This window comes from Piliocolobus tephrosceles, chromosome 3 (assembly GCF_002776525.5).
Source record: "Piliocolobus tephrosceles isolate RC106 chromosome 3, ASM277652v3, whole genome shotgun sequence".
In the NCBI taxonomy this organism is placed as follows: Eukaryota; Metazoa; Chordata; class Mammalia; order Primates; family Cercopithecidae; genus Piliocolobus; species Piliocolobus tephrosceles.
In genome coordinates, this window is record NC_045436.1 from 20003621 (window position 1) to 20020891 (window position 17271).

The window sequence follows — 17271 nt, forward strand, 5'->3', positions numbered from 1 at the left end:
TTTGAAATTTTTCACTATTATTGTATGTTACAGTGCTCTGTGATTAATGATCTTTGATGTTATTGTTACAACTGTTTTACTGCACCATGAACCATGCCCATAGAAGAAAGTGAATGTAATAAGTGTTGTATGTGGTCTGACTGTTCCACTAACTGGCTGTTCCCCTGTCTCTCTCTCCCTCTCCTCAGGCTTCCCTATTCCCTGAGACCCAGTGATACTGAAATCAGCCCAACTAAGAACCCTACAATGGTCTCTAAGTGTTCAACTGAAAGCAGAAGTCACATCTCTCAGCTGGGCGTGGTGGCTGAAGCCTATAATTCCAGCACTTTGGAGGCTGAGGTGGGAAGATCACTTGAGGCCAGGAGTTCAAGACCAGCCTGGCCAACATGGGAAAACCCCATCTCTACTAAAAATACAAAACTTAGCCAGACCTCGTAGTGCACACCTGTAGTCCCAGCTACTCGTGAGGCTAAGGCAAGAGGACCGCTTGAACTTAGGAGGTAGAGGTTGCCTACCGCCACTGCATTCCAGCCTGGGCAACAGAGCAAGACTCTGTCTCAAAAAAAAAGTCACGACTCTCACTTTATGTCAACAGCTAAAAATGGCTAGGTACTGTGGCTCACGCCTGTAATCTCCATTCTTTGGGAGGCCAAGATAGAAGGATCACTTGAGGTCAGGAGTTAGAGACTAGCCTGGGCAACACAGTAAGACCCATCTCTACAAAAAAAACCAAAAAACAAAAAATAGGCTGGTGTGGTGGTACATGCCTGTAGTCCCAGCCACTCACGAGGCTGAGTCAGCAGGATCACTTGAGCCCAGGAGTTCAAGGCTACAGTGAGCAATGACTGTGCCACTGCACTCCAGCCTGGGTGACAAAATGAGATCCTGTCTCAAACAAATAAAATAAGAAAGCTAAAAATAATTAAGCTTAGTGAAGAAGGCATGTTGAAAGCCGAGGGGGGGCCAAAATCTCAGCCTCTAACCACAGTCAGCCAAGTCATGAATTGAAAAGAAAAGTTCTTGAATCAAATTACAAGTGCTACTTCAGTGAACACAAAATGATTTTTAAAAAGTAAAATAGCCTTATTATTGATATGAAGAAAGTCTTGAGACAGAAGATCAAACCAGCCACGATATTCCCTTAAATCAAAACCTAATCCAGAGCAAGGTCCTCACTTTCCTCAAGTCTATCAGGGGTTACAGAGGTGAGGAAGCTACAGAAAAAAAACTGGGAGCTCGCAGAGGTTGGTTCATGAGGTGTAAGGAAAGAAGCTGTCTCTACAACATTAAAGTGTAAGGTGTTGGGAGGCTGAGGCGGGCGGATCACGAGGTCAGGAGATTGAGACCATCCTGGCTAACATGGTGAAACCCCGTCTCTACTAAAAATACAAAAAAATTAGCCGGGTGTGGTGGCGGCGCCTGTAGTCCCAGCTACTCAGGCGGCTGAGGCAGGAGAATGGCTTGAACCTGGGAGGTGGAGCTTGCAGTGAGCTGAGATCGTGCCACTGCACTCCAGCCTGGGCGACAGAGTGAGACTCTGTCTCAAAGAAATAAAATAAAAAAAAAGTGTAAGGTGAAGCAGCAAGTGCTGATGTAGAAGCTGTAGCAGGTGATACAGAAGATCTAGCTGAGGTTGCTGATGAAGGTGGCCACATTAAACAACAGATTTTCAACACAGATGAAACAGCCTTTATGGAAGAAGATGTTATCTAGGACTTCCACAGCTAGAGAGGAAAAGCCAATGCTTGGTTTCAAAGCTTCAATGGACAGCCTGACTCTCTTGTTAGGGGCTAATGCAGTTGGTGGCTTTACGTTGAAGCCAGCGTTAGTTTGCCATTCTGAAAATTCTAGTGCCCTTAAAAATTATGCTAATCTACTCTCTCTGTGCTCTATAGATGGAACAACAAAGCCTGGATAACAGCATATCTGTTTACAGCATGGTTTACTGACTATTTTAAGCCCACTGTTGAGACCTACTGCTCAAACAAAAAGATTTCTTTTAAAATATTACTCATCACTAATAATGCATCTGGTGTCCCAAGAGCTCTGATGGAGATGTACAAGGAGATTCATGTTGTTTTAAGGACTAATTTTGACTTTTAAGTTTTACTGAAGAAATGCATTTCCTATGGCTACAGCTACCATAGATAGTGCTTTTGTTACAGCAGGTAGCTAGTCAGGCATGAGCTAGGCAGGAAAGGGATCCCCCCAACCTCACCAGGAATGTCAGGCAACCATCAGCGGATGATGGTCAGATAGCTCTCACGCTGTCTCTCTAAAATAAAAATTGGTTGTAGCCAGTGCCAGGGAAAGGCAGTCTTCCAATAGATAGAAACACCTGAAACTAGCTATCAGCAGCTTTCTGATAAGATCCCAGGAGCTGGGTGAGTGGGCTCAGGCACGCATATTTATAGGCAAAATCGCGGAGTTTAACTGAAATACAACCTCCTAGGGACATTCGGCCACTAAGCGACAAACACCTCAGGTAAGCATGCATACAACTCCAGTAAATACACTTTGCACACTCCCCTCTCAAGTGCTAGCAGGCTACTGCACATGTGGGCAGCTCACCCCGAAAGAACAATCAATGGAATTGGGATGCGAGATGTCAGAAGTATGCCAACATATAAAACCCTGAGTCCAAGACCAAAGGGGCCCCTGTCTTCCAAGATGCCCGCTTGGCCCTCTTTCAAGTGTATTTTAACTTCTTTTCATTCCCACTCTAAAGCTTTTTCATAAACGTTCATTCCTGCTCTAAAACTTGCCTCAGTCTGTTTTTCTGCCTTATGTCCCTCAGTAGAATTCTTTCCTCTGAGAAGGCAAGAGTTGAGGTTGCTGAAGATCTGTATGGATTCACCCCTGATAACTTGGAAACCCACTACGGATAATTTCTCGGATGGATCTGGGCAAAGTAAATTGAAAACGTTCAAAAAAGTATTCACCATTCTAGATGCCACCCAGAACATTTATGTTTCATGAGAGGAGGTCAAAATATTAATATTAATGGGAGTTTGGAAGAAGTTGATTATTTCAACTCTCATGAATGACTTTGAGGGGTTCAAGACTTCAGTTGAGGAAGTAACCACAGAGTGGTGGAAACAGCAAGAGAACTAGAATGACAACTGTGGCCTAAAGATGTGACTGAAGTGCTAGAATCTTGTTAAAAAACCTTAAATGTATAAGGAGTTACTTATTATGGATGAGCAAAGAAAGTGGTTTCTTGAGGTAGAATCCATGCCTGGTAAAGATGTTGTGAACACTCTGTTAAAAGGACAAAAGATTTAGAATTTTCCATAAACTTACTTGATAAAGCTTACAGTAGCAGGATTTAAGAGAATGACTCTAATTTTGAAAAGAAGTTCTACTGTAGGTAAAATGATATCAAACAGCATCACATGCTACAGATAAATCTTTCATGAAACAAAGTGTCACTCAATGTGGCAAATTTCACTTTTATCTTAAGAACTGCTACAGCCAGTCCTACCTCCAGCAAGCACCAATATCAAGGCAAGACTCTACAGAAGCAAAACAGATTACAACTCACTGAAGACTCAGATTACTATTGGTACTTCTTAGCAATCAGGTATTTTTAAATTAAAGTGCTACTTTTTTAAAAGACATAATGCTATTGTACACCTAACGGAAAACAACATAGTGTAAACAGAACTTTTATACGCACTAAGAAGCTAAGACTTTTATGTGCCTCGCTTTATTATGATATTCCCTTTATTCTGGTGCTCTGAACTGAACCTATATCTCTCAGGCAACTCTATTTATATGAATCAAGTAAAAACAGAATATTTACTGATTAAATTTAATGAGGATAATAAATAGGGATAAGAAGCACCATAAGTAAGATTATTTAAAGACTACTGAAAGAGGCTAGGTTCGGTGGCTCACGCCTATAATCCCAGCACTTTCGGAGGCCAAGGCCTCCCAAAGGATCACCTGAGGTCAGGAGTACCAGACCAGCCTGGCCAACATGATGAAACCACATCTCTACTAAAAATACAAAAAGCAGTTGGGCGTGATGGCACACACCTGTAATCCCAGCTACTTGGGAGGCTGAGGCAGGAGAATCACTTGAACCTGGGAGGCGGAGGTTGCAGTGAGCAAAGAGTGCAACACTGCCCTCTAGTCTGGGCGAAAAGGTGAGATCCTGTCTCAAAAAACAAACAAACAAACAAACAAAAAATACGGAAAGAGTAATAAACTCCTCTGAATATGAAATGAGCCAAACACAAAATGATGGCATGTTTGAGTCTATTAGGATCATTAAAAGGATACACAATAGAAAAAAATCAAAGTTTGTTTTACACTCTCTTGCCAGGTATGATCCTTCAGCCAGAGCTGAGTCAAAGGTGGGACTTAACAAAGGCCTGCCAATTGCCTCCAGCTTCTTGTAATTCAATTGACTGTGAGAAAGTTGGGATTTACCCAACACTTACTTACGGTAGAAAAAAGAGCTTTAACAGCTCTTTTAACTTGATTCCCTAAGAAAAAAGGGAAAACTTCAAAGTTTTTCTATTATTATTATTATTTTCTACTTATTATTTTTTGAGACAGTGTCTCACCCTGTCATGTGGGCTGGAGTGCAGTGGCACGAACTTGGCTCACTGCAACCTCCGCCTCCTGGGTTGAAGTGATTCTCCTGCCTCAGCCTCCCAAGTAGCTGGGATTACAGGCACCTGCCACCACGCCTGGCTAATTTTTGTATTTTTAGTAGAGATGAGGTTTCCCTGCGTTAGCCAGGATGGTCTCCATCTCCTAACATCATGATCTGCCTGCCTCGGCCTCCCAAGGTGCTAGGATTACAGGTGCGAGCCACTGCGCCTGGCCAGGCTTTTCTATTATTTAACTCTTGATACTCAGTAGACTACAGACTTAGGACAAGAGAAAAGAGACCTAAAAACTCATACCACTCTAATTTTGTAGAAACAAAGCTGTTATTCCACATTAATTTACATCTGTAAAAGCATACTATCACTAGCAAATACTATTACATGAAGTACAGGGGTAGTAATTTAAAGAACAAGAATAAGCTGATATGTGCTTCCCCATATATATCACTGATAGTCATATAAGAAATTGTATTTACTGATGGACCATTAATCAACAAATTTTGTTACTTTATAAATCCAAAAGAAGTAATGTGCCAGGGCATAAGGCCCAGCTGCCTTAATTTCTTGACGGAAAAAGGCATGTATTTATAGATCTAGTAATTTAACTGAGTCTGCAGTGTCCTTTCAAGCTAACACCCAATACTTGTACGAGGCAGAATAATGGCTCCTCAAAGATGTCCATAACTTAATTTCCAGAACCTGTGATTACATTACGTTGCATGGCAAGGAGGAATTAAGGTTGCAGAAAGAAAGTTTCGAAGCAGTTGACCTTAACAAAGGAGATTATTTTCTGATTTATCTGGGTGGGCCTAAAGTTATCACAAAGGTTTTTCAAATGTGGAAGGGAGATTTAGCAGAGTTTGTGTCAGAGTGATGAGACAGGAGAAAGACTTGACCAGCCATTGCTGGCTTTGAAGATGCAAACAGAGGGCCAGGAGCCAAGGAATGCTGACAGCTTCTAATAGCCAGAAAAGGCAAAAAACACACACTCTCCTACAGCCTCCAGAATGCCCTATGAATACCTTAATTTTAGCACAGTGAGATTTCAGACTTTTGATCTGCAGAACTGTAAGATAATAAATTTGTGTGGCTTTTAAAGCCATTAAGTTGTGGTAATTTTATTTATTACAGCAGCGATAGGAAACTAATAAAAGTGGTTTTAAAACATGATCATGAATGCTCTTTGACACTTGTCCCAGTAAGTATATGTCCCTCCTCTGAATGTGGGTGGGTCTCTGTGGCTGCCTCAATGAATAGAATAAAACAAGTCATGTTGCAAGTCTTTGGCTGCATTAAAAACAGCCCTCTTAGGAATCCTGAGCTACGATACAAGAAATCTAATTCCCTGAGGCCACCACCTTAGAAAAACCAGAGGAAAAAGAAAGCTAGAGAAAGACATAGAGAGAGCGGGAGTGAGCATGAGAGAGAGAGCATGCAAGATTGATCCCAGGAGCCCAGGTGTATGAATCTTTTCAGCCTAGTCATGAATGAAGAAGTCTCTGAACTATAGACTCAATAATAATTTAATTGTACACTTAAAAATAATTAACAGTATAATTGGACTGCTTGTAACACAAGGGATAAATGCTTGAGGTGATGGATACTCCATTTACTGAGATTATTATGCACTGCATGCCTCTCTCAAAAGATTTCATGTACCCCAAAACTATATATAGCTACTGTGTACCCACAAAAACAGTTTTTTAAAAAGGAAATGAAAGAAGCTTTGAGATGATGAGACCTCGCCATGTCTAATAACAACTATATGAAAGACCACAAGCAAAAAATGCCCAGTTGAGCCCTTCCCAAGTTGTTGACCCAATATCGAGAACAAAATAAGTAGTTACCTTAAGCTGCTAAGGTTTGGGGGCAATTTGTTAAATAGCAACAAATAACATGGTCAACAACATATGCTAAGGAATTATCTTTTTCATTACTTAAAATTAAACTCAAAAGATAAGTACTTTTTTCAGTCACTTATGAAACAACAACCTCTCTCATTTCACATACAAGTTTTGAACATGCCATGATTACCCAAATATCACCTTACATTAGTACTTACCTTGATGCCAAAAGTGAATACTGTCATTATGATTTTAAATATGAGTGCCAGGCATAACTGCCATATAGCTGAATATACTCCAATGCCTGCTGGACGATCAGGAATGTCATCGACAATTTTACTGGCATTCATATCATTTCTGTAGTCACAAAGAGAAGAGGATTCCAGGGGACCACAGTCTGTAAAAAGCTCTTTGATCAGTTCACTGGTGTTTAGCCTAGTGTATGGATTAGGGAAGGCTATCACAGCAGTAATGGCTGCAACAATAATGACTTCCAGAACAGGATACTTTCCAAATTTGGTGGACTTGCGTCGACGACACCAGGCAATATTTGCCCTAATGAAAAAGGCTCCCCAAAGCCCTCCAAATACCCCTAGGAGAATAAAAGGAAACAGTTCAAAAAGGTACCATGGTGTATGATACTCCACATAAAAAAGGACCAGACGGCTGTTACCAAATGGATTGATGGACCTCAAAACAAATGCAGCCACTAAAGCAGCAAAAAATGATCTCCATAAAGTTTTGAGAGGAAAATAATAGCTAACCTAAAAAAAAGAAAAGGAAAGGAAAAAATTAATGCTATAATTTTATAAGATGTTTCTGATATATTATAACTTGAATGGTAAATATCCTAGCTCTAAATTTTGCTGTAGTTATAACTTACATGTAATGGATTTTACGGTAATAAGAAAATTGATGTTATTATTTTTGGAGATGGTGATCATCATTACAAACTCACAGTATCAACTGGTCATGGATGTCTAATAAATATTTAGAATACCTAGCACTGTTTTATTTTCAAAATGAGTTTCACATTCAATTCAGTCATGGTAGTTAAAAATGAATGTACCATCACCAACTCCTGTTAGCTTATAATGCATTTAATTTGCCTCTTCTACATTAAAAAAAGAAAAAAGCATACAAACAACTAAAAGAAAAAAGTAAATTTAAAAACATTCTTGAACTAAAAGACTTAAATTCATAGAAGTAGAGAGTAGAATAGGGGTTACCAGAGGCTGGGGGTTGGGGAAGTGAACAGGGCAAGGGGAGAGGTTAGTCAATGGGTATGAACTTACAGAGGACGAATAAGTTCTGGTGTTCTATTTAACAGTAAAGTGACTACAGTTAATAATATGTATTATATATTTCAAAATAGCTAAAAGAGAGGATTTTAAATGTTCTCACAACCACAAGGACATAATAAGTATCTGAGGGATTTGCTAATCACTCTGATTTGATTATTCCACAATGTATACATGTATAGACACATCAAATTATACCCCATAAACAATTATTATTTGTCAAAAAAATTTTTTAAAAATTCCTGGTTACATTTTTATGTGAAAAGAAAACAAAAACAAAATAATCCACTGAAGTGACTAAAATTATTTCCTTAAACATCAGTAACTGTATCAGAAATAATCACAGGAGAAAAACTTTAAAACACAACATAGGACTTGATTAAAATTTTTCAAACAAAAACTGCTTGGGAAGCTGAGGCAGTAGAATCATTTGAACCCGGGAGGCGGAGGTTGCAGTGAGCCAAGATCACGCTATTGCACTCCAGCCTGGGCAACAAGAGCGAAACTCCATCTCAACAACAACAACAAAACAAAACACACACACACACACACACACACACACACACCACACACAAACAGCCTGGCCAACGTGGCGAAACCCCATCTCTGCTAAAAATACAGAAATTAGCCAATGGAAATAGATTGTTTCACGTGTCCTCTATTAAGTCAAATTCACATCTTCTTACTTTTAAATATGTCAACAAAGTTAGATTTTAAATAATTACTAATATTTATACATAAATAAATTAAAACAAAAGTTTCCTCCAGGTATGGAGCATGAATAACATTTACTTTTTATGTAAGAATGAGTGGAAAACGACTTTAGAAAACTAAATTTGAAAACAAAGTATTTATTACATCACCTATAAAAGTGAAATGTGTGAAATATGTGTGAAATATATTTGCAATGGTAATTATATATAGTTTTAATTGTTGTATTCTTTTCACCTACCTCCTCCAGGCTAAAAAGAACTCCTCCAATTGGTGCACCAAAAGCTACAGAAACCCCTGCAGCTGAGGCAGCTGATAGCACCTAGAAAGAGGATATGGCTTATTTCACAATTTCGTAGAAATTCACACATACCAAATAAAAATTCTTCATGTTACTTGAATTTTCCAAATGGATTTTCTGAATTGAATTTTCATATTTCCTTGCTCCCTAAGCAAAGGGCAAGTATTCATTTCTTCTATTAAGATTTGTTTCTTTCTCCTGTGCTTTAATTGAAAGGTCAGTCACGCATTTACTATTCAGTTAAAAAAATTTTTTGCCAGATATACTAATGTGAATAGGGTGTAAAGAAGAGGAAGCAATGAATATAGACAATTTTCAAGATGTATGTTTGTGCAGATAAGAGGGGAGGGCAGTAACTGGGATGTGCGGCTATTTTTAAATAGGATATCATTTCTTCAAATTTTAGAGCTAAGTGCTCCACCATAAATACTCTATTCCAAATCCTAGCAAGATACGCAGGGAACTGAAGACCTTGTAAGATTCCCTGTATTTTCACTACCCTATACCCTGTGAAATACTGCTAAAATACTGTCAGTCTAGAGAGCCTCATTCTGAAAGCACACACAACAGCGCCTCAAGTTACAGCCTCACCAAGTAACACCTCTACAAAAAAATTAAAGGAAGAGAAAAATCCAAGGACACTCTTCCATGTCTTCTCTCCAGCTCCCCGGTCTATCAATTGGAAGTGGTCTGCTTCCCACCAGTATGAAGCCAACTACATCTATAATTTCACTAGGGTTTTATTTGTAATTATTTTTCTGAGCCTGTATTCCTTTTTTTTTTTTTTTTTTTGGAGACAGAGTTTCTCTCTTGTCTCTCAGGCTGGAGTGCAATGGCATAGTCTAGACTCACTGCAATCTCCAACTCCTGGGTTCAACTGATCCTCCTGCCTCAGCCTCCCAAGTAGCTGGGATTACAGGCACCTGCCACCGCGCCTGGCTAATTTTTGTATTTTTAGTAGAGACAGGGTTTCACCATGTTGGCCAGTCTGGTCTTGAACTCCTGACCTTAAGCGATTCACCTGCCTCTACCTCCCAAAGTGCTGGGATTACAGATGTGAGCCACTACGCCTAGCCAGGAGTCTGTATTCCTTTCACTACTTTAATCCAGCAAATATCCAAGGCTACCTAAAGTATTTCTTCAAATGGTCAATTGTTACATTTCCAGAAGAGAAATTATAAATAATCAGAATTAAGCTGTAAATGGTTAAGATCATGAACTCCATAGTCAGGCTGCTGTGTTGAAATCATGGCTCTGCTACTTACTAGCTACATGACTATGGGTAGATAATCTCTATGTGCCTCAGTTTTCTCTTCTCTAAAATGGAAATGTGATACTACTACTTAGCTCTTAAGGATTGAGTAAATATATAGAAAGCGCTCAGAACAGTGCCTGGCATCCAGGAAATACTTCTTAAAAGTTTGGTGAATTAAAAATAAATAAATATTTGTTTTAATTAAATTGTTGGCATTTGAATGTAGACTCTGTTTATTTGGGGAGGAAAGGGAGCAAATTTAACCTCCTTTTTCCCCCCCACTAAAAGGAATGCAAACATATTTATTTGACTGTCCTGATGCTGCATTTACAACCAAACTAACACCTATGTATCTAAAACTCATATACACGTTTTAATCCATTTCATACGTATCTAAGAAGAATTTAATTTAAAAATATCAATGCTCGCTCCTCTTGTCTACACAAAACTATGGGACCTTAATGCTTTCAACTAACTGAATTCTTGCCATTTATATATACACTAAGGTAACAAAATAACAACATCTTAACATTAATCATTACAGTACGAACATTAAAATTTAGGTAAACTTAATTTCTAAACATCTAATTACATTTTTTTGAATTTAGAATAAGTCTTACCAAAAAACATAAAGGTACAGCAGAAAGTAAAAGAACTGAATTGAGGAAGCAGGTGCTGTAGCTCCATCTTAGCCACTAACTTGCTACACTACAGGATGGTTTTGAGTTTTATTTTGAACACACACAAATATATACCCACACAGTCGTAAGGGCAGTAAGGTAGTACATAAAACCACAGACTGGAGTCAAAGATAAATGAATTTTAATCCACGTTCCGCCACTAACTAGGTATGTGGTCTCGGGCAAGTTAGTTAGCTGTTTCCAGCCCTAGTTTCCTAATCTATAAATGAGGATAACAGGGCCATATTAATAAATTACTGTGAAATTAAGTTTTAAAATCCAAGTAAAGTATCTGCCACAGTACCAGATACATAGAAAGGAATCAATAATGCTATTTTTGTTGTATAGTAAAGTACTGGAATCACAATTATTCAGAGATGAAACTATGACGATCTGAAGTATCCCACTTTTGGGATATCTATGGCCAATGCGAGGACAATATTTTAATGTGAACGTTAAAATGTACTAGAATTATTTCAACTGAAGATCAAACAGTTTGATAAAATATTCTACTTTTTTGGTTCTAGTACATAAAAAAAACCCAAGAAGATGAAAAGGTTCTGCCAGTATTTAATGAGAGGTTGTTAAAAAAATAGTATCTAAAAAATCCGAAGATCTCTGTACCATCTAGGGCTGTAGATTTAGATTTGGAAAATAGGAAGGGACTGGGCTCCCAAAGTCTAGAGCTAATATAAAAGACTCAGGAAAATACGCAGAGCAATCTAGAAACATCAGAGGAAACACATAATATATACAAGGTATCAAGGTCTTATAGAAGATCTCAGGCTGGCCTAAAGAAACAGTAAAGGAAATTGCCTTAAACAATCAAAGGGGAAAAGGATTTCCTGCAATCTTTTTAATATGTGAATTTCTGATTTAAACTTCAAGAGCTTCTAAAGGCCCTCAGAACTTCCCCCACGGCACTGGAGAGCATTTTTCATATCACACATCACTGACACTGGCACCAGATGCTGCCTCCAGGAGGAAAACACAGCTATTAAGGTTTCCCAACCTCTTAATGTTGAAAGTAAGAGTAAAAAACAAAGCTAAGCTTAGAAAACATTTCAGAAGAGGAAAGATGTAAGGTAAAGTGAAAACAGGAAGATCTTCAAGAAATGCGACTGAAACCCAATGGACACCAGCTGTCTATCTATAAAGTTTCTCTAAAATGTAAGACTAACTGAGCAGCACTGGGAATGGATTCCAGAAAGATGTTATAGAGTATTCAGGAAAAACAAAAGAAGCACACATTAATCTCAACATTTTTTATCTGGATACAGAATTTATTATTTTTACACTAAGAAATTCTTTAAAATAAACACTATACAATATACATTTTTCAGTCAAATTAACTACAAAAGACACTTACCTCCCTTTTTTTAGCTTCGTTTGTGCTATACTTTGGAAAGAGGTAGGAAAAGATATTTCCGCAGCAACAGGCAACATGTACCAGGGGACCTTCTTTTCCTAAACTCAAACCTGATGCCACAGCCAGAACTAATGTGATGGTTTTAATCATTAAAGTCCATTTTCCCAAGTAACCTCTGATGATGAATCCACTTAAAATAGTTTTAATCTACAAGGCAAAGATTAAGGCAGCTTAATGTTCTTTAAGAAACATAAGAATATAACAAATCCAAGTTATTTTCTTGTTTTACGCACAAAAACGACCTTGCAAATTTTAGCAGCCTACAGAAACATTTACAGTTAATTTTTTTAAAACTTTACCTATTATGCTACATATAATAAATTGATATTATAATCTAATTCTCTACCCAAGAAAGGAGAGAGGGTAACTCCATCTCAGGAACCAGATCCAAATATCAGGCCATGTTAAAAGGAATACAGACCTTAATTATAAGGATTATAATTACACAAGCAAAAAAAAGGGCAAATTTGAATATTTCTGTTGTAAAAATAAGCATAATATTTTAAATATATTTTGGACATTATGTTAGAAATAATATGTTTTCTCTAAGTACTACAATTATGTGGAATAGTTTTTTATATATCAAGAAGGATGAATGACAACTGCTATATACTGCATGATATTGCTTTTTATGAAAGATACTCTTAATACAACCTTAAAGATCACTACAATTTCATTTTAAAAAGAAATGTATTAGGAAAAAGTTGGTAACTTATTTAACTACAGAAAAATAAGAGAGAAAAGAAATAAGTTCAAAACAAGTTCAATCAATCCTCTGTATAACTCTACTCTATTGTGATGAAAAATAAAACCCAAAAGTTTATATTACTGACCCACTGTGATTAACCACTTTCTCAAAGTATAAAATGGCCAAATTCAATAACTAACATCTAATCAAAAGGTAATTATAAAAAGAGAATGAACGAATCAAAATCAGGGTCATAGCCAGGTGCGGTGGCTCACACCTGTAATTCCAGCACTTTGGGAGGCTGAGGCAGGTGATCACTTGAGGTCAGGAGTTTGAGATCAGCCTGGCCAATATGGTGAAACCCCATCTCTACTAAAAAAAAAAAAAAAAAAATTGAAAAATTAGCTGGCCGTGGTGACACGTGCCTGCAATCACAGCTACTCAGGAGGCTAAGACACAAGAATTGCTTGAGCCTGGGATGCAGAGGTTGCCATGAGCTGAGATCGCGCAACTGCACTCCAATCTGGGTGACAGAGCAAGATTCATTCTCCAAAAAAAAAAAAAAAAAATCAGGGTCATAATAGCAAAATAACAACTAATCCATCAAAGACTGTTAGGTCACAAGACAGTTCTTCCAGGCTCTTGATGTTTAACTAAATCTTCTGAAAATTTGCCTAGTCATGTGTTAAATTAGTGGTGAGAGAAAAAAAAATCAACCTCCATAGTAAATGATCAAATGACTATAGGGAACAATATTTTTCAAGTTTTTTAATTTTAAAGCTTATACTTTAAAAAATTTTTTTCATACTATGAACAAACTATCCCCTCCCTCCAGAAAAGCCAAATTCTATTATCACTAAGGGCAAAAAGTTAAGCACCATAATAATGTTTAATGACACTAAATATTACTTGGCTTACCTCCGGAATTCCAGAGCCACAGGCATATGGAGCAAATACCTTTACCAGGGAAACTGCAAGAAAGGCAAAACTCAAGGCCCAGAAGATGTACATTATGTAGTTCATGATGTAAGAACCAGGACCCTAAAAGAAAATAGTTCAAGAGTATGAATTTAATTTACGTTGCACCTCTAATGCAAATGCTTGTCACAAGAAACTTCAGTAAATGGCCAGGCGTGGTGGCTCATGCCTGTAATCCCAGCACTGGGAGGTTAAGGCGGGTGGATAACCTGAGGTCAGGAGTTCGAGACTAGCTTGGCCAACATGGTGAAACCCCATTGCTACTAAACATACAAAAATTAACCAGGCATGGTGGCGCGCGCCTGTAATACCAGCTACCCGGGAGGCTGAGGCAGAAGAATCGTTTAACCTTCAGAAGCGGAGGTTGCAGTGAGCCGAGATCATGCCACTGCACTCCAGCCTGGGCAACAGAGTGAGACTCCACCCCCGCCACCCAAAAAAAAAGAACAGAAAAGAAGCTTCAGTAAAATGTGTAAAAGTCTCCTGGTTTATTTCCACAATAATAAAAACTTTATATGAACAAAATATTTAAGTAGAATCCAAAAATTAATGCCTATATATACAAGGAGTCGTGAGCCCATTTAATCTTTTTCCTAATCCCTAAAGTCTTGGGACCAAGACATCTCAGCTATACTCAATCTCTGCCGACAAACCACTTTTTGGAAACAATGGTGAAAACAAATTGTAACAGTACTCAGATTTCATTCTGCTGCAACTTTCCAGAAGATCATTAAACTCAATTCAATTACGCCAGGTGAGAAACAGCATACTACTCATGTTACCGCAAATATATACACTTTAGCTCTCAAGTTCAGCTAAAACAAAATTTAAAAAAATATATTCACGTCATCATGTAAAAAATATACATATAATATCCTAAGTTCTAAAATGTTCTTTGTAGATCATAGTAAATTGATCATGTAAATGCTATAATGCCACAAATAAAAATCTCTGCTGTCTTCAATGTATCTCTATGCAAAAGGTTGATTTTACTAAATTATTTGATAATCATACTTTCATAACTCAAACTTCCCAATCTTAGTAATACATTAGTTTTAATAACTTGACTTCTTAGTAACTTTACACAGATCTTACTGTAATAACTATCACTTCTTTTCTACTACAGCTCAAATATATTTGCATCACAATCCAGAGGATTTGTTATACGACTATGTAGTTAACCAATACGAAAGCTTCTTGAAACAATACTGCACTTAATTCTTTCTTGCTGCAATGTGTTGAGGGTGGATCCATTTAATGTGTATGCAATCATCTAATATGTGATTAATTCTATAATTAAATGAACTGGAAACATTTTGCTATATCAATTATTAATTCACCTTGAAACAAAGCAAGACTTACCTCTGCTTGACCTATGATTAATTCTGCCCATGTTTTCCACTGTGGACATTTATCCCTCTCTTCAAATGTTGTTTCATTAGATCCCCAACAGCACTGTTCGTGGTTGTACCACAACGCACTAAGGCAAATGCCTTCCTTTAGGTCAGTCATCCAATCAGCAGCAATGTCTATTAATCCGGCCAACGCCCCTGTAAAAATATGTTGGGGACGGTAAAAAAAAAAAAAGTCAATTTTTTTGGGAGTCGAGAACAATCTAGTTAGAAGGCAAGTGGAAAGCAGGAGACTCCTAAATAAAGGGTCATTTATGAACTATATATAAATTTAAGATCTTCAAATTTTAGTCATAAACATATTTTAAAACTGTAAACAGTTTTTTTTACAATAAAATTGCTATTTTTGTTTGGAATTTTAAAAAGTTACATCATTCAAATTAATTGTGATCGGAAAAACAGTGTTTAAAAGATACTAAAATATCTTCAAAAGACAACTACTTGGCAGGAGGTTCACAAGTCTAATTTTCAATCGATAATTAACAGACTTATGAATGATGTCAATCTCATTAAAATTTAACGTCCATTAGAAATAATTCCTGAAACTCACAGAAGTAATATTTATATTTCTCTTAAATTACAGAAAACCGTACATCAAGATTATTTTACAGGGAGAATATAAAAAATACACAAATTTATGGTCAAATCTGGGTCCTTCTTATATAAAAAGATCAGTGGATTACATACACAGAGGCCATAAAATTATTATGTATGCCAGTGAGAATTATCAGTACTTTATTCTCTACAAAAATTTTAATTTTTATGGTCTTCTGAACATAATCTGCCATCATGGAAGCTGAAAGTGATTATAACAGTGCTTAATACTTGTTTTCAGGTCCTTAACAGCTTTCTTAAAATCTCACACATTGAAACTTTGTGGCCATGCTGCATAGCATGATGAAGGGGATAGGTCTTGAGCTAGAAGACTTTAATTCAAATCCTGGTTTAGCCATTTACTAAGCTGTATGACCTCAGTCAGACTAAGTTACTTTTCTTCTGCTTCAGTCTCCTCATCTGTAAAATGGTGATAATGACAGCACTGGCACCATAGGATTGCGGTGAGGTTTAAATACATATAAAGTTTTTAGAACAGTGTACGACACATAGGAAACACTCAATAAATATTAGCTATTTATTATGATGTTAACATCAAAAGATACTTTATTGATCATCTGATCCAAAACACTTATTTTACAGATACAGAAACTGAGTCAAGAAAGATCAACCAAGCTGGATAAACACGTAAAGTGACAGAGCCAAGACTAAACGTGGAAGCCTCCTGCCTCTTAGTCTTATATTTAAGATTTTTTGAAGAGAAACAAATGCTTTTTAAAATCCAACGGTACCTGAGAAAAAATTGAGGGAAGGAGGGAAGAACAATTTATACTTCTGTTAACTAAAGAAGGATTTCTAGAAAAATTTTCTTTACCTGATGCCAATCCTGTTAGTGTTACTACTAGCCATCCTGACCACGCATCATACAAACTTTTTGTCATTTCCCATGCTGATTCTTTCTTTTTGCTGTTGATCTGAAATTAGAAATGTTTATGCTTCATTTTTCCAACTATGAATAGAAGCCACAATTCTAGAATCTAGCAATTTTTCTCATTTACCATACACAGAACAGTAATTTCTGAACTAGTCTCTGGCAAAATCACTACATTACAGACAGTTATTTATACCTGTAAACCAGACTACATGTCTTTACCCAAGATCTGCTTTTACTTTTTATTTAAAAAGTTTTTTTCTTTTAATAAATGAGGCAGGGCCTCGTTATGTTGGCTAGGATGGTCTCAAACTTCTGAGCCCAAATGATCCACCTGCCTCCGGCTCCCAAAGTGCTGGGATTACAGGTGTGAGCCACCGTGCCCAGCCAAGATCTGCATTTTAATAAGAACCTTGAGATTTGAGTACAAAGGGTCCACAAGCTATATAAAATCTGACCTAGATTGTTTTAAATTGAATCAAATTTGAACTTCAGTTGGTACACATAACTATCTTGTACATATGTCTTCTATAAGACAATATGGTTTGAATTATCAGTCATTCT

At 37.2% G+C, this 17271-nt stretch overlaps 1 protein-coding gene across 5 annotated transcripts in view; it reads right to left on the reverse strand.

The window, feature by feature from the left end:
* The window catches only part of CLCN3 (chloride voltage-gated channel 3), a 101585-nt gene that overhangs the window by 20287 nt on the left and 64027 nt on the right, over nucleotides 1–17271 (reverse strand). For all 5 annotated transcript variants that reach the window (XM_023228927.3, XM_023228961.2, XM_023228944.2 and 2 more), the window contains 6 exons: nucleotides 16651–16750; nucleotides 15172–15359; nucleotides 13750–13872; nucleotides 12084–12290; nucleotides 8720–8800; nucleotides 6685–7230 (listed from right to left, as the gene is read on the reverse strand). In XM_023228927.3, the coding sequence (XP_023084695.1) occupies nucleotides 6685–7230; nucleotides 8720–8800; nucleotides 12084–12290; nucleotides 13750–13872; nucleotides 15172–15359; nucleotides 16651–16750 (1245 nt within the window). The remainder of the gene's footprint in view (nucleotides 1–6684; nucleotides 7231–8719; nucleotides 8801–12083; nucleotides 12291–13749; nucleotides 13873–15171; nucleotides 15360–16650; nucleotides 16751–17271) is intronic.